The sequence below is a fragment of the Cololabis saira genome, chromosome 8, assembly GCF_033807715.1.
Source record: "Cololabis saira isolate AMF1-May2022 chromosome 8, fColSai1.1, whole genome shotgun sequence".
Lineage (NCBI taxonomy): Eukaryota > Metazoa > Chordata > Actinopteri > Beloniformes > Belonidae > Cololabis > Cololabis saira.
In genome coordinates, this window is record NC_084594.1 from 44,905,466 (window position 1) to 44,929,113 (window position 23,648).

General features: G+C 43.0%; 1 protein-coding gene across 1 annotated transcript in view; it reads left to right on the forward strand.

Moving 5' to 3' along the window:
- cdh4 (cadherin 4, type 1, R-cadherin (retinal)) overlaps positions 1 to 23,268 on the forward strand; it is a 366,103-nt gene extending 342,835 nt beyond the window's left edge. Inside the window, exons 12-17 of the mRNA XM_061728090.1 lie at positions 1,224 to 1,366; positions 12,263 to 12,499; positions 14,587 to 14,820; positions 14,907 to 15,046; positions 20,011 to 20,175; positions 23,052 to 23,268. Coding sequence (XP_061584074.1) covers positions 1,224 to 1,366; positions 12,263 to 12,499; positions 14,587 to 14,820; positions 14,907 to 15,046; positions 20,011 to 20,175; positions 23,052 to 23,258 — 1,126 coding nt within the window. The 3' untranslated portion in view covers positions 23,259 to 23,268. The remainder of the gene's footprint in view (positions 1 to 1,223; positions 1,367 to 12,262; positions 12,500 to 14,586; positions 14,821 to 14,906; positions 15,047 to 20,010; positions 20,176 to 23,051) is intronic.
- The last annotated feature ends 380 nt before the right edge of the window (positions 23,269 to 23,648 follow it).

Consider the following 23,648-nt stretch of genomic DNA (forward strand, 5'->3'; position numbering starts at 1 on the left):
ATTGAAATAAATTAACTTTTACACCATATTCTAGTTGAATTATTGAAATAAATTAACTTTTACACCATATTCTAGTTGAATTATTGAAATAAATTAACTTTTACACCATATTCTAGTTGAATTATTGAAATAAATCAACTTTTACACCATATTCTAGTTGAATTATTGAAATAAATTAACTTTTACACCATATTCTAGTTGAATTATTGAAATAAATCAACTTTTACACCATATTCTAGTTGAATTATTGAAATACATTAACTTTTACACCATATTCTAGTTGAATTATTGAAATAGATTAACGTTTACACCATATTCTAGTTGAATTATTGAAATACGTTAACTTTTACACCATATTCTAGTTGAATTATTGAAATAAATCAATTTTTACACCATATTCTAGTTGAATTATTGAAATAAGTTAACTTTTACACCATATTCTAGTTGAATTATTGAAATAAATTAACTTTTACACCATATTCTAGTTGAATTATTGAAATAAATTAACTTTTACACCATATTCTAGTTGAATTATTGAAATAAATTAACTTTTACACCGTATTCTACTTGAATTATTGAAATAAATTAACTTTTACACCATATTCTACTTGAATTATTGAAATAAATTAACTTTTACACCTCACCTGTAGGCTATATTCTACATCTTGGCTGATGTGGACATACATAGCATTTCAGCTACTAGTATGGTTATCTGTACAGTCATGCAAGTTCAATGCTATTAAAGCACTTTAAACTTTAAATCAAAGCATTTTGTTTTTTCAAATAAAATAAACACATTTTTATGCAGTTTAGAAGTTTTGGGGCTTTTTTTTGGCTCCTGCGCTGCTGAAATCAGGGCGTCCCTTATTTCTATTTCTGAAAGGTGGCGACCCTAGGTGGCGGTGTGGATACAGGCGGCGCCGCCTGTTCAGCATGCAGGTTTTTATCGGCCTCCATACTAATGAGCTGCTGCTGTCACGCGCCTGGCCAACATATGTTCCCGTCTCTGTGTCACTACGTTATTTCAGAGGTGCCTGGCTGCTGTCGCTTATTATGCTAATGAGCATTCAACCTGATAATGGCCACTTTGGATCAACAAGTAAAAGATTTGGAACAGATGGCGTTTAAGTAACAGTCGCCCGCAAAGACGTTGTGTGAGGTTTGTGAACGAGACTCAGTGTGTGTGTGTGTGTGTGTGTGTGTGTGTGTGTGTGTGTGTGCAGGTACTCCAAGCTATCAGACCCTGCTAACTGGCTGAAGATCAACAGGACCAACGGTCAGATCACCACCATGGCCCTGCTGGACAGAGAGTCCGTGCACGTCAGGAACAACATGTACGAGGCCACGTTCCTGGCATACGACAATGGTAAGTCTGGTAAGTCAGGATGTGACTGGATCTGCTGAACAGACACATGCAGGACTGGGGTGGCAGCAGGGCTGCCCCGGACCACATTGGGGCCCTAAGCGAAATGTTATTTGGACCCCCCCCCCGCCCTCAAACCTCTCCCCATCCCTAATGTATCATTGATACAAAATGACCTTATAACAACATGCTATTTAACCCTTGTGCTGTCTTCAGGTCAAGGTAGGAGGAAGAGAAGAAGGGAGGAAAGAAGGAAGGAAGGAAGGAAGGAAGGAAGGAAGGAAGGAAGGAAGGAAGGAAGGAAGGAAGGAAGGAAGGAAGGAAGGAAGGAAGGAAGGAAGGAAGGAAGGAAGGAAGGAAGGAAGGAAGGAAGAATGAAAAGAAGGAAAGAAAGAAGGAAGGAAGAATGAAAAGAAGGAAAGAAAGAAGGAAGGAAGGGAGAAAAGAAGGAAGGGGGATGGGAGAAAAGGGGAGGGAAGGGAGAAAAGGAAGGGAGAAAAGAAGGAAGGAAGGAAGGAAGGAAGGAAGGAAGGAAGGAAGGAAGGAAGGAAGGAGGGAAGGGGAGAAGGAAGGAGAGAGCAGGAGGAAAGAAGGAAGGAAGGGAAAAAAGAAGGAAGGAAGGAAGGAAGGAAGGAAGGAAGGAAGGAAGGAAGGAAGGAAGGAAGGAAGGAAGGAAGGAAGGAAAGAAGGAAGGAAGGAAGGAAGGAAGGAAGGAAGGAAGGAAGGAAGGAAGGAAGGAAGGAAGGAAGGAAAGAGGAAGGGAGAAAAGAAGAAGGAAGGAAGGAAGGAAGGAAGGAAGGAAGGAAGGGAGAAAAGAGGAAGGAAGGAAGGAAGGAAGGAAGGAAGGAAGGAAGGAAGGAAGAAAAGAGGAAGGAAGGAAGGAAGGAAGGAAGGAAGGAAGGAAGGAAGGAAGGAAGGAAGGAAGGAAGGAAGGAAGGGAGAAAAGAGGAAGGAAGGAAGGAAGGAAGGAAGGAAGGAAGGAAGGAAGGAAGGAAGGAAGGAAGGAAGGAAGGAAGGAAGGAAGGAAGGGAGAAAACAAGGAAAGAAGGAAGGAAGGGAGAAGGAAGTAGAGAGCAGGAGGAAGGAAGGAAGGAAGGAAGGAAGAAAAGAGGAAGGGGAGAAGGAAGGAGAGAGTAGGAGGAAAGAAGGAAGGAAGGGAAAAAAGAAGGAAAGAAGGAAAGAAGGAAGGAAGGGAGAAAAGAGGAAGGAAGGAAGGAAGGAAGGAAGGAAGGAAGGAAGGAAGGAAGGAAGGAAGGAAGGAAGGAAGGAAGGAAGGAAGGAAGGAAGGAAGGAAGGAAGGAAGGAAGGAAGACAGTACAAGGGTTAACTTGATAACCGGTCAATAATAACAAATGTACGGAAATCAGAACTAAACGCACGTGTGTCTTTTACAGACGCACATTTATCTCATTAGAAATAGTCAAACTTCTTAACAACATACATTGATATGAAACCATAGCCAATTTATTATATATTGCTAAAGTTTGTAGCTCATAAACAACCTACTGGTCATTTTACCTTCTTCAACTTTTTCAACAAAGGTGGATACATGGGGCGTTAACAAGGCGTTCAATAAATGTTCATCAGGGCTGCTGGAAAAACACAATCCTCCAGTCTAGACAGAGATGGACACAGATTTCTATCCAATGAGTTGCATCTTAGGTGTTTGTGCTACAAAGTTTTATTTCAACAACATCCCCACCTTCAAGTGAAGCACGAGTTTCCTCGTGTTTTGCCTTTTTTTCTTCTCTTGCTCCTTATTTGTGATGTCTTTTGGATGAAAAGTTGAAATCTCTGCAAGAGCCTGCCTGCACCCTTCTGATTGGTCAGATTCCGGGTGCTGCCAATCATTGCACGGTCAGATTACTCATACCATTCAGATCTCTTTTCTCCCCTCCTCCTCACGGTAGCGCATATGAGCATCCATTACGCATATGCATTGCCGAGCAAATGCGTCCCCTCGTGCAAAACGTGGCCCCCGTTGGAAGATGAGGCCCCTACGCACAGAGCCTGTTCTGCGTTTAGGAAAGAGCGGCACTGGATGGCAGCATCAGGAGGATTCTAGAAACGCCCTCGTACAGGCAGTACTAGAGTTGTAAAAGAAAATCAGGGGGGATGGTGGATTTTATTATATGGGGACAGATAATTTGTGCAGATTACAAATAATATAATATATTACAAATAATAGCAGTGACCAAAACAGCTGCAGAAATACTGCAGGAATGACATAGCAGCAGTTAAATGCAGCCTTCTGTAAGCTTTAAATATCCACTGGGCTTACATCAAATACATCAAAACACAACAATAAAAAACACTTTTCTGAACTTATCAATATGACTCTGTCCTTCACAGGATAAGTAACATGGATCACTGCAAAAACTCACAATCTTAACAAGAATATTTGTCTTATTTCTAGTTAAAATGTCTCATTTTAGTAAAGAAATCTTATTACACTTAAAACAAGACTCATCACTGGAAAAAACAACAATTTTCACCTGTTTCAAGTAGATTTTCACTTGAAATAAGTAGAAAAATCTGCCAGTGGAACAAGGTTTTTTTGCTTGTAAAGAAGATAAATCTTGTCCCACTGGCAGATTTTTCTACTTATTTCAAGTGAAAATTTACCTGAAACAGGTGAAAATTCTCACATTTATTTTTCTGGTGATGACTCTAAATGTTGAAATAGCAGTAAAACCACATTCATTGATGAAATGACATAAGGGATGGAAAGGGGGGATGTCAGTTTTACAGGGGGGAAAGATTTGGACTGTTTTTATTTCAGGGGGGGATGCCATCCCCCCTCATCCCCCCCTCATCCCCCCTCAACTCCAGTACTGGTCCCAGATAGCCATCAGCTTCCCCATATTGCCACCATGAGGCTTCCTCTTACAGTTTTACCTTTCGAGCAATATTAGATGAAGTTTCATGACATCTCATCAAGAGTAATCGTTACCGCTCAGTCGAGCCTTTAATATTTCATAAAGTCAAACTGCTACTTTTACCTCAAAACGCTGCTCCTGCCATGTAGAAGCAGCGCGGGCGCCGTACACTCGCGTTTGTTTGTTTCCTTTGATTAAGATAGCGAAGAAGCTCATTTGATGCTTTTCATCGTTATTCAGTGTCAGAATTAGAGCACGGCAGCACAGGCGGGAGATAAATGCACCAGCAGTCGTAATGGGTCACGGCATAATCAGATGACTTCTTTTGTCTGACGTGCACCTCGCTGCTTGGGCAGAGATCAAATTAAACGCTCTGGATTAGGATTAAAAGTGAGTCTGTACCATATCAAACTGAGAATGATTTCAGAGACACAGCGAGTACGGGCTGGAACGCCGCCATCAACTCACGTCTCGTTGGTTTCAGTTCAAAGTTGAGTGTAAAGAACGGGCCCCCGGTGTCGACTACCACAGACTCCGTTCTTAGATTTGTCTCAATAAAAAGAGAAAATCCTCAAAACCCCCAAAAGGGAAGAAAAGTGCAGGGAAACCCGGGGCGCTGATTATCCTGAACAGAATAAAGAAAAGTACATTGACATGAACGAACATTTTGTTCCGCTAAGATGAGAAAACTACAGATATACTGAAAATGTGTTTTACAAATGTCCAGAGCTTTTTCAGCTCCCACCTCAGTAGGACACGATTACTGAGAAAGGCTCGTATTTGTAATGATGTGAAGATCGTATCCTGGAACAAAGCTGGAACTAAAGCTGGTGACCAGCATGAGGGGGAGGGGACAGGAATATACCGGGAACACATACACAGAATCGTCATCAAAGTGCAGAGAAAGATTTACGACATATTTAAAGGGGACCTATTCTGAAAAACAGGTTTTTTCTTGCTTTAACATATATAAAGTGGTCTCCCCTCAGAGAAGGAGGAAAGAAACCAAATTCTGCAGTGTCTGTACAGCCGCCCGGATGATCCGTCCAGTGTGATGCGGATCTACGAGCCAATAAGATTCTGCGCATTTTACCGTACGCATTTACGTAACCAAAATGCAAACCACGCCCACAACTAAACACCGTGTAACTGCATGCGAGGGTCCGACTATCGTAGCACTGCGTGACATCGGACACTCTCTGTCCATCTCCCTCCAGCAGCTGACACTTTATTGAGGTTTTTGTAGTGAAATGAGGAGGAATCATAGAGATAACTTCTCATTTCAACTAACTGGATCAGCCGTTCCTCATCCGTGACTGTTTCCTACAGCGCTTTCAACCGGCTTTCAACGCGAGCGACAGGAAGAAAATAGAAGCAGGGCGTCCGACAAATGTTCAGCTCAAAACGGCGCAGCGTCGCCGCGGCCAGTTAGGACAGTCCAATAGAAAATAAAGCAATGGAATTAATTTTGTCGGTGACGCTCGCTCACATCGCATGCAGTTATGACACTGTGTAAATAACTCTTCTGCCATTTTTTCGTAGCGTTGTATCGCGTCATTCAGGCAGCCAATCAGCACAGAGCCTCATTATCATAGCCCCGCCCACTCAGAATCCTGCATAGATAATGAGGTTAGAGAATGAGAAGATAAAGACATGGCTCAGAGGCTGAATTTCTAATTTATTTTGCAAAAAAATCAAAAGCTTGTTTTTAAGAGATTCAAGGCTTGTTTAAAATAGACATTAGATGCCATAATAGGTCCCCTTTAAGAGAAAAAGGGAGTCCGACTCCGAAGTTAGAGATGAAGAAAAGAGGGAGGAAGCAGCAGCAGAACCAAAGAGAGGGGCAGGCTATTGACATAATTAAGGGCCAACTAACTATACAATGTTAAGCCTAAAAATGTTCAACTTTACTGTCTCAGAACACACACACACATAACATTACACTGGAAATTATTAAAAAAAAAATATATATATATATATTTTAGATGGGACAATGCATATTGATGGCCACCACATAAAGCAGTGTAAATACACTGGATTTAGCATGAACCTTTTAATTTATGTAAGCTAATAGCTAGCTTCTGTGAAACCTGATCTCACAAAAATCTGTGAAAAAATCTGTGAAATGCCCACGACCTCTCACCACTATTTTCCGTGGCACCAACACGGAAAGTGGTAAATTCCGTGTGAGCACCACGGATATTGTACCATGCAAAGTCAATTGGGAGCCGTTGTCGTGATATATACACGGATTATTACATTATTATTATGTATATATTATTCTTTATTATGGTGGTTAAGTTATGAGTTTTTGACCGGCAAGTTACTGTTTGTTACTGTCAGTTTGTAAAAGCATGTTTTTAACGCTGTTTTATCAGTGTTTTAATGGTGTTTTGATGATTTTTAACAGTATTTTGACGGCGAGTATTTAACCGTGTTTTCTAGTATTTAACGTAAATTTAACATAAATTTGAGTATTATTTTGTGAGATCAGGTTGCTTCTGTGCAGCTCTCATCCAGAACATTGTGCTCTGTGTCTTACTCCATAATACAGTTATTTTAAAATTGTAAAAAGTCATTTTTGTCTGAGGTTGGGCCCGTGGGGGGGTTGGGGGATTAGTTCCTACAAGAACTTTATCCTACTTTCACCCCGTCCACCAGCTCTCCCTCCTGAGCTGCTGCCGCCCCGTAAACCAGAGAACCAGACTGGGAAGAGCTTCTCAAGAAAAAGCACGGCGACTCGGACACCCTCATGAAGAGATTTTTAAAAACTGTCGTGGAAATATTATACACTTCCACAAAGTAAAGTACTGATCCTTAACAGAACTACAACACCGGTGAGCTCAAGATTATCAAAGTTTATTTAACTGGTGCGCAACCAGGAGAGTCCACGTGCAGCCTGCAGGCTGGACGGTGAGTCTCAGGCCCCGTTTACACGGAGCAAAAACGGAGGCGTTTTCATGTGTTTTGGCCGTTCGTTTACACGAAAACGAAGCTCAAAGTCACCAAAAACCATCATTTCTGAAAACTCCGGCCAAAGTGGAGATTTTCAAAAACTCTGTTTTCACGTTTGCTTGTAAACGGAGGAAAACGGAGATTTAGGCTTCAGAACGTCACATTATGTACCAGAAACGTCACCAGCGTCATGTGTGCTACCTGTGTTTACAATTAGTTTGGCCACCGTCAATATTTTCTTGTATTTTACCTGTTTTATATTCTAAAGTCACACTTAAAAGTAACTTCACTTCTCTGCAGAGGTGGACAGAGTACTCAACCCCAGTACTTGAGTAAGAGTACAAATACTACTGGTCAAAATTTACTCCGTTACAAGTAAAAGTAGCTCAGTCAAAATATTACTCGAGTAAGAGTAGAAAAGTACTTGCTTTTAAAGGTACTTAAGTATCCAAAAGTAAATGCTTTTAAATTTACTTTAAGTAAAAGTAAGAGCAAGAGTAAATTTCTTATTTTCCACATCAGTAAATTACTATATTTTTTCTAAATTAATTTAAGGATCTTTTAACTCTTGTTTCTGAGAATTAACTCTTTGAAACCAGCTGCACTGATGTGCTGCTTTTAGAACCACAATGTTATATAAAACCTGCAGAAACACCAAAAACTAATCAAATGAATGGGATCATAAGAGGACAGCAGATGATGCAGAGTTTATTAACAATCATGAACTGAAACCAAATGAACCTGCACCATCCAACTAAGTCTGGATCCCCCTCAAAGACCACTGCTTTACAAAAAACTACATCTCTGCTTTCAATAACTCAATGTTGTAGCCATTGTTGCAGCTCTGTCTTGACTTGTTGCGGCCCTGACAAACGCAGGCTACTTTGGCGGTATGGTTTTGAGGAGGCTTGACGTATTTCCGCTTTACGTACATCCCAGTGGAGAGCGTGCACTGTGATAGGTCTCCTCCTTTGACAAAAACAGCTTGTGTCCAATAGGATTTTAGGGAAGAAGAAAAAAGAGCAGACCTGAAAGTAACGAGTACTTTTCAGCCTTCCTAGAAATTTACTCGAGTAAAAGTAAAAATATTTGTCTTGGAAATGTATTCAAGTAAGAGTAATAAGTACCAAAGAAATGTAATACTCAAGTAAAATACCAATCCTCTGGATATGTACTTAAGTACAGTACTCAAGTAAATTTACTCCGTTACTGTCCACCACTGCTTCTCTGTCACTCCAAACGAAAGACTCTCGTTCCGTCTTGGAAGTAAAGCCTGAATTATGGTCCCGCGTTAAATCGACGCAGAGCCTACGGCGTAGGGTACGCGGCGATGCGCGCCGTACGGTGTGCCTCGCCGCGTACCCTACGCCGTAGGCTCTGCGTTGGTGTAATGTGGAACCATAAATCAGCCTTAACTGGAAGTTACACTTGTCATTTGTTGATGTTTTTTCCAGGATTCTGATTGGCTGGCATGACGTTAACAGCGTATTTATGCGGATTCGTGTAAACGAAGAGATTTTGAAAACGATCTCATGTAAACGATGGAATTTTTCAAAACGTAGAGGGGGAAATATACGTTTTTGTAAATACCCGGCTATGTGTAAACGGGGCCTGAGACAAAATTTTGTTACACTTCTTTTATACAGGAATGGATAAGATCTTGAAGAGGAGTTGAAACAATGGTCATCCAATGCAAATTATGGTCTCCCTTCATGACAGACACATAGGTGCCGGCTCTCCTAGAGAAGGCACACGTTTACAAAAGAGGTGTTCTGCATCTACACCTTTATATACAGTACATTTACAAAACAAGTGTTCTCTTCTAGTTTCTGTCTCGCAGCTAGCCTTTGTTAATATTTGCATTTAAACAGCTGTTGATCCCCCCCAGCTGCCGACCCCCTGTTGGAAAAATACAATGCTTGAATTTTTCCATGACAAAACTCACCTTTAAAAGATACGGAGGGGGGTGTGACCTGCCCTTTCCACTCGCTCACCCCATATTTTTGTTGAACCGTGTTGTGCCAGAAGCTCCTCTGACTTTTACAACTCTGTCTCTGACAGAAATGAAAAGGACTGAGGAGCTCTAACGAGCAGCGCTGGAGGAATCCAGGTATTTTACTCCGCTGAGAGATATGGACTTGGTCGTCCTGAAGCCCACAAGCGTAAGCTCGTGGTGTTGACTGCCTATTGATTCTGAGACCAGAGTCAACAGGGGGATATATTCTACTTTGATTGAAATTCTCTTCACTTATTCTACTGAAGCGAAGCGTAAGAATCAACAAAGCACCCAGCCAATCATAACCGACACGGCGGTCGATGGGCCTTGGGGCCCGGAGCAACGGACCTTTACACAGCCGATGCGCAGACTTACTGTTTTCCAGTGAAAAAAAACATTGAAATACAAGACTGATGAGCTGCTGAAGTAAACTGTGTCTGTACAGCGCCGCATCGGTAATTTAGATCAGCTTGCTGACAGTCTGTGTGCAGGGAGCTGTCAGCCGGATATCAAGGCCACAATAATCAGTGTTTGTTCAGTCGTGCAGAGCCGAGGCTTTCTTCAGCTGTTGTTAAGGGTTCTGATGTTATGATTCAGAGTAGCGTTGGCCGTCAGCGCTCCTTTACTTGTGTCTAACTCTAAATGCATCCATTTAATAATGCATGAGTCACGATGTTCTGCGTTTTACAGCTGAAGTGTAGCGTCATTTGGAAAACAGGAGATTCCGTTTTTGCATGAATGACACGATTGCACTGTGATCCGTGTTTGAAACGAGCAAACGAGCCTCATTTTCCCACTCGTCGTAGTAAAGAGAGCAGTAACAGTTCAGGGATCCTGGTGTCGGGAACGTGGTCGTCCTGACCGCTCGCAGCAACTCCCCATACCACAACAAGAACTCTAACCCACTCAGAACAATGTTAGTATTCATTTATTCACTCAATACAACCAGGGGCCGGATTCAGCAATATGTTCTTAAGAACGATCTTAAGAAATGTCTTAAGATCTAAAATCAAGAAGTTCATGAGAAAGTTCTTAAGTGCAATTCCTCAATATTTTATTAAGAACCGTCTTAATAACTGTCATTTCTTACGAATTTCTTATTTTTCCTACTTAAAAACTTCTTAAAATATGTCATTGCATTGCACGCGCCAACAAACAACATTTATAGGTAGTTTGGTCTTAACCGTCAGTCACTCACTAAACATGGAGAAGGAGAAAAAGAGATGCAGGAACTTTTCAAGGTTATGGTGGATGAGATTAATGTGCGAAAAACAATACTATTGGGGAAAATTAATAATAATTAACTACCACGCTAACTAACATGCTAACAAACAGTTACAGGCTCTTTGTGTAATTAATTACATTTTAAGACAGGTCAAGGTTGTCTTAAAGTTAAGAAAAAAGTCAAGAACTAATTTGAGAACTTTTATTTCAAGAATACCATTTATTCTTAAGTTTTTTCTTAAGAAGAAACTTAAGAAGAAAGTTGAGAAAATACTTAGAACTTTTTTGGAGAATATGACTTCTTCTCTTTTTTCTTCTTAAGACTGAACTTAAGAAAAAAATGACACTTAAGAAGATTTATTTTTCTTAAGAATGTTTTGTGAATCCGGCCACAAGAGGTTGAAGGTCTAAAGAGGTTGAACTGGTCATTTAATGACCCAATAACCAGAAACACTGACTGCTGAGAGTGAAGCTAACTCACTTCATCAAAGAAAAACCGGCATTTAAGTGAACTAGTGCAAAATATGAAAATGTTGACGCGGATAACATCTTTCTCGTTTAGTTTTGGACGTGTTTGCCACCGCGGCCCCATCAGCTCCTTCAGCAGGGGGGAACACGGCCTGCTTTTGTTCCATCAGTAAGGTTTCAGACTCGGGGCTCAGTTCCTACTTTAAAAGTGTAATCTGCTAGCTTCAGCTTTCCTGTGGTAATAATTATGTACAACACGTGCACCAAAACAGACAACAGCACACATGTCACTCTCTAAAAGTTGATAAAAGTTGTAAACTATAAACCTTAGTTTTCCTGTGGAAAGAGGAATTAAATCTCAAAATAAGAAAATTTGTTATGAATTATTAAGCTTTGTGAAACCTTTAGCGATAGCATCCGCCGCGAGTGAGGAAACTCTTGTGAGTGAAGCAAAACTCTTCACACTAGAACTCCAGATGTCACTCGTGAACCGACTGACACGACTGTCGTCGAGTTTTGGATGTGACTGTATATAGTTCGGTAAAACTCCAGGGGACATTCATCAGTGAAATATTTACGACTCGGCGGCGCCTACCGCAGATCCAAGCAGCTAACGACGCGATTAAACCCGATGTCTTCTACAACAGAAAGCGACTGATGAGCAAGGCTTATGAATCCATGATCTTACCATGTAGTTCTTTATTTTTCTTGCTGTCATTTATGGGTCTCTGTAACGTTCAGCTGAGTTAGCGGCGCTGCTCCTTTTCTTTTTTCTGCCTTAGCTGCAGCCAACTTTGGCAACTCAATATACTCCTTTGTGTGAGAACCCTTCAAATGTCCTATAAGCTTCGTTGTGTTGAAATTCTTTTGTAACATTCCTCCTCGGGGTATCTCCTTTGGACACACCTTGCAAACTGCAAATTTGTTGTCCTATTCGGACATTGTAAAACTCCCATAACGGCAGGCCGGCCACGCCCCTTTAGGAGACCTGGGTCCGATCGATCGGTGCATCTCTAATGTCTGGTCTGGCTGTAGGAAGACAACTGGGACAGGCTACGAAGAGAAAGATTCATGTTGTTTCCCACAGGGCTTTGCAGAGAGGGTGTGTGAGTGTGTGCTTGCTCTGCTAAAGTTGTGTCAGGCTTTATCTCGCCATCACCAACCTCTCAGTAAACAGAGTCCTTGTCTTCCTATTGTTTATCTCGTGCATCTCATTTTCTCACTTCGACATAACTTGGCAACAACAAAATATCTGAAAAGGCAGGGAGGCTCGGCTGCAGCTTCCTCCATGAACCTGGCTCCCCCTCTCCTCCCTGGACCTTGCTGGTTGACCTTTTATCTCCCTGCCTCTCGTCCCCGTCTTCTCTCCTTTCCCAGGTTCACCTCAAGCCAGTGGGACGGGCACTCTCCAGATCTACCTCATCGACGTGAACGACAACGCCCCGGTGCTGGTGCCCCGAGAGGCCCAGGTGTGCGAGCGCGCACGCCCCAACTCCAAGGTCAACATCACAGCTTCAGACGCCGACACCGACCCCAACGTGGGGCCCTTCGTCTTCGAGCTGCCGCCCTTTCCCGCCAGCGTCCGACGCAACTGGACCATCTCCAGACTGAGCGGTAATTTTGACTTACTTGACTTAGGGTGCTTTCACACCTGTCCCGTTTGGAGCAGTTGTTCCAAAACAGGGAGCGTTTCCACCCGTTTCAAATGCTATCAGTCCACTGAATAGGAATTTATCATGTGTAATCAGAGCCTTGAATGGTGTGAGGAGATGGGATACTGTCTAACCGGTAGATTTTTGTCATTATTCTTTGGGTTGATAATGCCTCTCTTCGGGTTCAGGGTTTAGGTTAAGGTTAGGTTTAGGGTGAGGGTTAGGTTGTGTGTAGGTGAGGTATGATGACTCTGAAATGTGTAGTTGAGCGTAGAATGGTGACAAAACATCTACTGAGCCTAAGTTTCGTTTTCAATAGCAGTAGCTGGGTTAAAATACATAGAGAAAGCCATTATCAACCCAAAGCATAATGACAAAAATCTACCGGGTAGACAGTATCCCATCTACTCACACCATTCAAGGCTCTGAATACACATGATAAAGTCCTATTCAGTGGACTGATAGCATTTGAAGCTGCTGGTGTTTCCCCCTAAAGATCGATTGGTTTGGTATATGTGAACACAGCAATCGCAATCGGATGCTGGACAAAACAAGCGAGCCGAGATCTCCTAGGAGAGGTTAGGGTTAGGTTCTCGGCTCGCTTCCATTCCAGACCTAAAGTGGTTCGTTTGCAGTGAGAACGTAATCGACACACCAACCCACACAACTCACTCATAACCATTATTGTTTTTCCCAGGGTACGGAAGAGGAAACTCCTTCCGCGTTCATTTCTGACCAATGAGAGAACAGTTGGTTCGCGCATGGCATTTGTTAACAGCTTTGAACCACTACAGACGGTTGCCTTGTGAACACAAACGCCACAAAGGAAAAACGAAACAACTGTATCGATTTAGCCCCTGAATCGGAACAAAACAAACGGGCCACAGGTCTGAAAGCACCCTTAAGCCCTTTGCTCCTCTAGGGTGCATAGGCCGTTGACAAATGTCCTCCATTTCAATCGGCTTTTAGCTGTTCTTTCGAGATCTCCCCAGTTTAGCGCGCTCTCTACCATTTCTGCCTCTGTGCTTCTTCTCCAGGCTGAGCGGTAATCACGCGCCTTAAACTGTCTCCTAAACCGTCCACTTTCAGAAAGTTGAACCTGTGATGACAAATTCAGAAGGTCTGTAATGATGAAAGATGATCCCGCTGCATCCTGGGCTGAATTAAAGCGTAAACCGGAGGAGGGGGACCACCTCTACAGAATCTGGGAACATCAATCTTGGGAACAGGGACGGCTGTAAGCTGTGAGAGGAAGTCCAGGTTTTACAAAACGTATCAGAAAAGTCGCAGTGAGAAACGCAGGTGCCATCCAGAGTTGACGTACAATCTATCGTTTGTGACAAATGAGATCCATTCATCTCGGCGTCCCGCGAGCAGCCGATCTGTCACCAGCCCGCCCAGATGGATGTGCCGCGGCAGTTGTCCTGAAGACAAATCTGATCACAGACCTGGACCCCTCCCCCACCGTCTTAGCTTGACTGAGTGATGGATGCTGAAGGTTACACGCAGTCGTTTTGTACATATTTATGTCTTTAATACCGTTTCCCATGCTTACATGCCACGATGACTGCTGCTGCTAATTTGAAATGCCAGTCAACCGTGCCCAGCAGGAGCATAACGGTGTCACAGCGCGGTTGTAGTAGGACCCAGATGCAGGAGACCAGAAGGCAGGAGTTCCAAAAAATTTGATTTATTTAACTAAAACAAAACGCTGCCAAGCAGGATACAAAAACCAGAGCTTCAACAAGAATCAAACGTGCAAACACATGACATGGCACATGGAGGACAAAACAGGACGGACAAGCAGGGAGTAAGGGAAAGACAAGACCAGATATACACAAGGGAGACAGGTGCAGACAATCAGGGCAGATGGGAAACAGGAACATGAAACAAGAACTCAAACATGGGCTTCAAAATAAAACAGGAAGTGACAAAACCGTGACAAACGACTACACAAAATGTCATTCCTCTGCCATGAAAAATGTATGTCTGTCCCTGTATCTCACCCACCTTCATCTTGTAACGTTTGGCTGCCATCCCTCGTCACAGGGGACTACGCTCAGCTGAGGCTGAGGATTCCCTACCTGGAGGCGGGCGTGTATGAGATCCCTGTCATCGTCTCCGACTCGGGGAACCCTCCTCTGTCCAACCGTTCTCTGATCAGGGTCAAAGTGTGTCCCTGCGACAGTAATGGGGACTGCAGCGCCACGGGGGCGGTGGCGGCCGCCGGCCTCGGCACCGGAGCCATCATTGCCATACTCATCTGCATCATCATACTACTCAGTGAGTGAGATAACGCGAAGGGATGACGCTTCAGCACTTTTGGGACGAGGGTGCAGGTTTGATGCCATTTCCGTTGCTCTTGGCAGGCATGGTTCTGCTGTTTGTGGTGTGGATGAAGCGCCGGGAAAAGGAACGGCAGGCAAAGCCACTGCTAATTGATCCCGAGGACGACGTCCGGGACAACATCCTCAAATATGATGAGGAGGGAGGAGGAGAGGAGGATCAGGTACCCGTAAAATACAGAAACATCTCTTAACAAGCAGCGAGATCTTTTGTCATGGAGGTTGTAGGACCCAGATGCAGGAGACCAAAAGGCAGGAGTTCCCAAAAATGTGATTTATTTAACTAAAACAAAACCAAAAACGCTGCTAAGTAGGATACAAAAACCAGAGCTTCAGCAAAAATCAAAAGTACAAAAACGTGACATGGCACATGGAGGACAAAACTACGGAAGAGTATCAGGGCCAGGCAGGAGAAAAATAAAAATAATATTTTAGGGGTGGAAGATTTTTTTTTCATTATGCACTTCGAGAAAAAAGTCGAAATGTCGAGAAAAAAGTCGAAATGTTGAGAAAAAAGTTGAAATGTTGAGATTAATGTCGAAGTACAATTTCGAGAAAAAAGTCGAAATGTATTTCAACTTTATTCTCGAAATTCCGACTTTATTCACGAAATTTCGACTTTATATACGAAATTTCAACTTTATTCTTGAAATTGTATTTCAACATTAATGTCGACATTTCGACTTTTTTCTCGACATTTCGACTTTTTTCTCGAAGTGCACAATAAAAAAAAATCTTCCCCTCTCAAATATTTTTTCTCCTACATGGCCCTAATCCTCTTCCGTACAAAACAGTACGGGGCAGCAGGGAGCAGGGAAAGACAAGACCAGATATACACAAGGGTTAACGAGACACAGGTGCGAACAATCAGGGCAGACGGGAAACAGGAAAGTGCAAGAACTTAAACACAAGGACATGGGCTTCAAAATAAAACAGGAAGTGACAAAACCGTGACATCTTTTAGAAGTAAGAACAAAGTGCATGATCTCTTCAAAGCTGCTTTAGATCATTTTATTACCGTTTGATTTAGAAGGAACGAGTAACACAAGATCAACAACGCAACCATTAATCATCAGGGAGGGACGGAGGGGCGAGACGGGATAACCTCACAGGGCTGACGGGACATGGGCGCAAACACTCAGGGCAGATCAGGGAAGTCAACAAGACAACACAAAGAAAGACTGTAGGAGAAATGTTGTTTCTGCACTCCAACTATGCAGCGGCAAGAATGAGACACAAGACAGAGAGAGGTTAGATCCAACAATCTTATTACTTGTGCAAGGAGTAGTCAGGCAGCTTGACATCAAGCGTCAGCTTCCTCCTGGCTACTGAGGTTAAAACAGACGTAAGCCATATATATATATATATATATATATATATATATATATATATATATATATATACTGTATATGTACTCCATAGTTACAAATCAATCATATTGAAAGCCTTCAGTTGTCTCCAAGGTTTATCTGATTCAATCACGACTACTACTGTGACAATCAATCACAGTCTTGTATTTACATTCAATAGGGCAAAAGTGCCTCTTCCAACATTCTTCCAGTTTAATTCCATCGGTCAAAAGTTCCAACACTCATCTTGTCAAAGTATTTTTCCACTTGTAATGCTGTGAGTATAATGATAGTTGGAAACATTATAAAACATAGGTAATTTACATACATTTTCATAACACAGACCTTCTCAGCAAAACAGGAAGTGATGTCACCAGAAACAGACGCAGTCAGATTAACCAACGCTCAACCAGCGTAACGTGCAACACTGGCGAGAGCAGCCCAGTCTTTAACCCAGGGGTGTCCAAAGTCGGTCCTCGAGGGCCACTGTCCTGCATGTTTTAGATGTGTCCTTTTTTTATCAAACCGTGATACAAGGAGCTTGGTCATCAACAGAACTATCCAGACTTTGATGACAAGGTGGTGACGACCGTTAATTAGAATCAGGTGTGTTGATGCAGGAAACAACTAAAACATGCAGGACACCGGCCCTCCAGGACCGACTTTGGACACCCCTGACTTAACCCTTGTACTGTCTTCGGGTCAAAATGACCTAATTCTCCTGTTCCTTCTTTCCTCCTGCTCTCTCCTTCCCTTCTTCCCTTCCTCTTTTCTCCCTTCCATCCATCCTTCCTTCCTTCCTTCCTTCCTTCTTTCCTACTGCTCCCTCCTTCCTTTCTTCTCATCCCTTCCTTCCTTCCTTCCTTCTTTCCTCCTGCTCTCTCTTTCCCTTCTTCCCTTCCTCTTTTCTCCCTTCCTTCCTTCCTTCCTCCCTTCCTTCTTTTTTCCCTTCCTTCCTTCCTTTCTTCCCTTCCTCTTTTCTCCCTTCCTTCCTTCCTTCCTTTCTTCCTTCCTTCCTTCCCTTCTTCCCTTCCTCTTTTATCCCTTCCTTCATTCCTTATTTTCTCCCTTCCTTCCTTCTTTCCTCCCTTCTTCTCTTCCTCCTTCCTTGACCTGAAGACAGCACAAGGGTTAAACGGCTAATGAGTCTCAGGGAAAACACACCCGTGGTTGAAATAGCAGTCAACAATAACCTCACAAACCTCAGACATTCTTCTGCAGAACATCTCTGAATCCATCTCTCATGACACCTCCAAAGCCATCCAGCTCTCTGCAAACCCTTTTTCTAAAGGTGGAAAGAGTTTTGGATAAAACAAGCCTTGCAGACGTCTCTCAGTGCTGCTCCTCCTGCAGCAGAAGCCACGGACACATCCATACTTCCTGATGAGGAAACTGTGCTCCCGTCAATATTACATCAATACATTTAACTGAGGAAAATATGCATTTGTTTTGAAACTTTTGAGGCAATTTTCTTTCTCCACTCTTCCTGCAAAAACATCAGAGGGAGTAATAAAACAGGGATGAGCTGTCTAGGCTGATCACACCCATCACACAGTGATGGCATGCAACAGTGTGGTTAATTCAGAAACACAGCGTTGTTTCTGCCGTGTGGATGCATGTGGGTGCACCCACACATAGCCCAGGCTGTTGAGACAGCAGATGGCTGCACGCCTCACAGCCACATTCTCATTCACAAACACCTGCGTGTGTTTACGGGGCACATTTTTTTAATTAATTCCACAAGGAAAAAGAAAAATGGTTAAAAGTCAGTTCTATTCACATATGTTGGTTAGCATGAATTCATTTATTTAAAAAGACAACTTTTCAAAACAGTAAACATTGACAAAAAGTAAGTGCCTCTGTGTTGCCCGGCGACTGCTCATCTGCTGCAAGGTGCAGTCGGGATGATTGACGCGGAGATGTTGAACGTTTTGGTGTCAAACGTTGACGCCGTCGCTGGATCGTGGCGCAGAGGCATGTGCGTGTGCGATGGAGGGCGTGCGAGGTGCCAGGTCGAAAAGAAGTCGTTTCGGTTCAGATTTGGTTGGGCACGAACTACAAGAAGAAAACGGGTGATTCTAATTCAAAGCATTGTAGAAACAGCGTGCAGAGGAGCAGGTTTGTACGGAAGAGTATCAGGGCCAGGCAAGAGAAAAATAAAAATATTTTAGAGGAAGATTTTTTTACATTATGCAAAAAAGTTGAAATGTTGAGAATAATGTTGAAATGTTGAGAAAAAAGTAAAAATGTCGAGAATAAAGTCAACCTTCTGAGACTATAACAAACAGCGCATGTGACTATTTTTAGAAAATGCCTCATAGGCCTATAAACACTCCAAGGATGTAAGTTAGTTAGTTAGTTAGTTAGTTACGGCTGCTGCTGCAGAGCTGTCAGTCGCTCTGCTAACTGGATTTGATGGGCCAGAGGAGACATTTACACTTTATTCATGAAATTGTATTTCAAATGTATTCTCGACATTTCGACTTTTTTCTCAAAATTGTATTTCAACATTACTCTCGACATTTCGACTTTTTTAGACATTTCGACTTTTTTCTCGAAGTGCACAATAATAAAAGTCTTCCCCTCTCAAATATTTTTTCTCCTGCATGGCCCTGATACTCTTCCGTAGGTTTGTGCTATTGAGAAGAGGAAACTTCAAACGGGCCAGAGATGAACCGGACTCATCAGTCCAAAAGCCAGGCCGGGGTGGGTCGGGCTCGTCTTAGTGCCCCTGAAAGGTCCATTCGAACTGGTTTTAGCCGGTTTTAAAATAACGCAGCTGTCGGTACCGACCTGCTCCTATACTGTTCCAGACAGTCGGCATCCCACACTCTCTCCATCTGGGAGACTCTGTGCTGGTGCAGCCTTTAAGACGGTGGCCAACGCTTTACTGTCAGCGTGTTTGGGGCTTTAACTCCTGGGGCTGTGTGCTATAGAAAGGTGTTACACTGTCAGGCCCAGACTCACATGCAGAGATATTAGATAGATATTAGATAACAAAAGGCTTTTATTGAATTCACCGGAGACCTCGGACCGAGTGACAAACAAATGGCTATAAACAAAACTAGACACTATACTCTGACTATAGAGAATAAACACTCCAAGAGGAGGGAAAAATAATAACAAAAAGAAACAAATAAACACACAATGCTCCATATGGAGGAAAACCTGTCTATATAAAATAATTTGACTACAAACACAAATCACTCTTAAAGAGGAAAAAAAACTAAAAGTATGAATCTAAGCTAGGATATAAGTTAACAAACACACAAAAAAAAAAAATCACTCTAACGAGGAATAAACAAAGGGCTATGAAATTTAGCTAAGGAAAAAATTACAAAAGAAAATCACTCGTCATGGGAACAAACGGCTTACTATGGCGGTTACTATTGCGATTACTACGGCTGTGGACGTGGACCAAGACTCTGGTGCAGGACAAGGACGAAGACACTCAGGCACAAGACAAGGGGAACAGACTATTTAAACACATGGAGGGAAATAGGGGACAGGTGGAAACACTTAGGACAATCAGACTGAGACACATGAGGAAGGACAAGGGACCTGAAACCAGAGGAGAATTACTTTTCAAAATAAAACAGGAAATGACAGGACAGAACAAACCCAAGACAAGACAAGCTCACCACGGTGTGACACATACGTGGTACTTCATCTGCAGTGTTGCCACTATCTGCATGTTTGTTCTGTTTCCACCTAATAATCCCGTTAGACTATGCTAGTGAACCTAAAGCTCTTTGTTTCCCCGGTCTGGCCCCCCCCAGGACTACGACCTGAGCCAGCTGCAGCAGCCCGAGTCTCTGGACCACATCATCAGCAAGCCCACGGGCGTGCGCAGGGTGGACGAGCGGCCGGTGATCGCAGAGTCCCAGTACCCCGTCAGGCCCAGCCTGCCCCACCCCGGAGACATCGGAGACTTCATCAACGATGTAAGATCCACACACAGGAACTCCAAATAACGGATTTCAGATTGTTAGTTCACATTTGTACGGAAGAGTATTAGGGCCATGCAGGAGAAAAAATATTTGAGATTTTTTTATTGTGCACTTCGAGAAAAAAGTCAAAATGTCGAGATTAATGTTGAAATACAATTTCAAGAATGAAGTTAAAATTTTGGAATAAAGTCGAAATTTCGCCTCTCAACATTTCAACTTTATTCACAAAATTTTGACTTTTTTCTCAACATTTCGACTTTTTTCTCAAAATTGTACTTCAACATTAATGTCAACATTTCGAATTTTTTCTCGACATTTCGACTTTTTTCTCAACATTTCGACTTTTTTAACAAAGTTTTGATTATTTCCTTGACATATCGACTTTTTTCTCAACATTTTGACTTTTTTCTTGAAATTTCGACTTTTTTCTCAACATTTTAACTTTTTTCTCGAAGTGCATAATGAAAACAAAAATCTTCCCCCAGTTCTAATTAATATAGATAGAAAAATCTTCCTCCTCGAAAATATTATTTTTATTTTCTCCTGCCTGGCCCTAATACTCTTCTGTACATTTGAATGTAAAAAGTTAAGGATTTCCTTTCTTTTTTAAGACTTACCTTCCTGTCAGCAGCAGAAAAATGGCTCTGAGTCAGTTTTCAGACTATGAGGGACCATTAAAAAGCGCATGGTTGGCTGAGCCAGATAAGACCAGATTGCTGTGTTTTTAAGTTCTACACCCTCAATCTGTTCCCATGTGGGAAAAATAAAAAATAAAACATCGATCATGTTGTTAGTGAACAATAACGGGCATATTTCCTCTGCGGGAATCCCAGACCGTTTCACTTTAAGGAGCACCTTCGTCCGTGGTTCACCGCTTGAGCTTGTTCACAATCGGGGACAGAAAACCCCAAAGCATTTCATCCAGGGTCGCTTTCTCTGAAGAACTGGTGTTTTCTGAAACACCGCCATCAGAAAAGTAGAATTATGTTGATAATAGGCCTGTGTTGAAAAGATCCACTTTCCGATTCTAAATCGATTCTCATATTAATTCCTAAAAATCGATTCATATGTCTAAAGATTGATTTTTTTTCATCATTACATTACAACTTTTGGTATTTTTTTGTTTATACCCAAAAAAGGAATGTTTTGTTGGACACGAGAATAACTGGTGCCATGTTTTGGCTTTAAATATGTTTTTAAAAGTATGAAAACATTAAAGTTTTCAGTTATAATTGCATAAATTGTCTATATTTCTTTGCTTTATATACCGTCTGGGGTTACATTTGCATAAAATGCTAAAAAAAACAAATTCTCATAAATGGGAAAAAATAAAACTGATTTCATCTGTCTGTTTCCTCCCTGGATCTGTTTGGTAATTCTGACCCACGATGTTTCCTAAAGCAGTTCTATCAGCATTCTGGGAGCTGATTGGTCCTTACAGCATCATTAGCTGCCAATACTTGCTGTTGAATCTCAATATAATACTAGTATTAATATGCTGCAGAACTACAGTCATATAATTCATGCAACAGCTCAAAAAACTGTTTTAATAAGACAAACCCAAATCAATATCGGAATTGAATCGGATTGAATCAAATCTTGATAATCGATTCTGAATCTTAAGAATCGGAATCGAATCGATTCTTGACATTTGAATGGATCCCTAGCCCTAGTTGATAACACGTTAAAGTGCAACAACCCTCTGCTTCCCTCCACTGTTGTTGTGTCCTTTGGAGTGGAGACGCGTCCCTGGTGTGTCCTGCTCCACGGTGGACAGGGACGAGCTGGAAGAGCAGACCAGGGTCTCCTCCTGCAAACGTTCCCGGCCTCCTCCGGGACCTGCAGACGGACAGATGTTTTAATATTTTTTCAGGCGTAAAAGTAACCGTTAAGATCCCCAACCTGGGCTCAGTTTATCCAAATGACAGTTTATCCAAATAACGCCTGTTAAAAAATTTGACCCAATGTTTTCGGCGATGATACGAGCCGCCGGCTCGGAGCAGCAGCAGCCGGAGTACAGACGTGATCGCCAGGTCAACCTGCGCCGTCGTCCCGGCAGAAACCCGCAGCTCTGTTGAGAATTACCGCTGGCTGAAATAAATCATTTAGGAAGATAAATGTTGGTTTAATAGATGAAATCTAACAGTTGTAGATACGCCTGTTAAGAAATTTGCTCCGAAAAATTCGAGATTTCTGCCTGCCGGCTCTGGAGCTGATTTATGGTTCCGCGTTAAATCGACACAGAGCCTACGGCGTAGGGTACGGCGTAGGGTACGGCGTAGGGTACGGCGTAGGGTACGGCGTAGGGTACGGCGTAGGGTACGGCGTAGGGTACGGCGTAGGGTACGGTGTAGGGTACGGTGTACGGCGCACGTCGCCGCGTAACCTACGCTGTAGGCTCTGCGTTGGTGTAACGCGGAACCATAAATCAGCCTTTATTCTGGTGAGATCTTCGCAACAACGGGAAAACGAGTGATTATGTACATTCACTGAGTGAATATTATGAAATTAAAATATATATTTCTCGCTAAAAATGTAATCAAAATGCATTTTTATGCAGAAACTAACTCAAAATATTGATTTTATTCACTAAAAAATAAGAAATGTCCGCCTTGGTTTTTTTTTTTGATTCAGTCCGCAAATGAAGCGAAAAGCATTCTGGGAAATTTTCTCTGGCCCTAGATAACTAGTGAGCATCGGAAATCTCTCGTGGAAAGAGGAATTGGGACACCCTCTACCCTCACGGGAATGCGCAAAATTTAGGGGTAGGGCTGAAAAGTAGGGGTAGGGGGGAGTATTGGGACAGGGCCTAACTAGGGTGAAGATTGCGATTGGCCCTAACTCCCGTGTGTCTCTCGTTGCGTCTCCAGGGCCTGAGGGCAGCAGACAACGACCCCACCGCTCCGCCCTACGACTCCCTGCTGGTGTTCGACTACGAGGGCAGCGGCTCCACCGCCGGCTCCGTCAGCTCGCTCAACTCCACCAGCTCGGGGGACCAGGACTACGACTACCTCAACGACTGGGGCCCTCGCTTCAAGAAGCTGGCCGACCTGTACGGAGGCGGGAGCGACGACTGAGGGCGGCGCCGGGGGCTGCGCGGGGTGGTGGCAGGGGTCAGGGAGAGAGGGGACTGGTGGGGGGGCTGCTCTTTTAACCACAGGCGGGGGCCGACGACGACGCGGCGGAGGCTCCGCGGTAGACATGTGAGGAACGGACCCTTGCGTGGGCGCCGTGAGAACCCTCACAGCGACCAAACACGCCAACTCTGCTCTATTCGCAACTGTATTCTGGCTTTTTTGATTTCTAGTGGCGAGTTTGTAGTGTGAAGTTTTGAGTTTTTGATTTTTCAATCTTTGTTGTTCTCTCGGCGCGCCGGGATCTCCGGGGATCTCCGGAAATCTCCGGGCGACGAAGCCAGGCGGCCAAGAGAGACCGGTAGTGAATTTGTGCTTTGATCGATTGTTAAA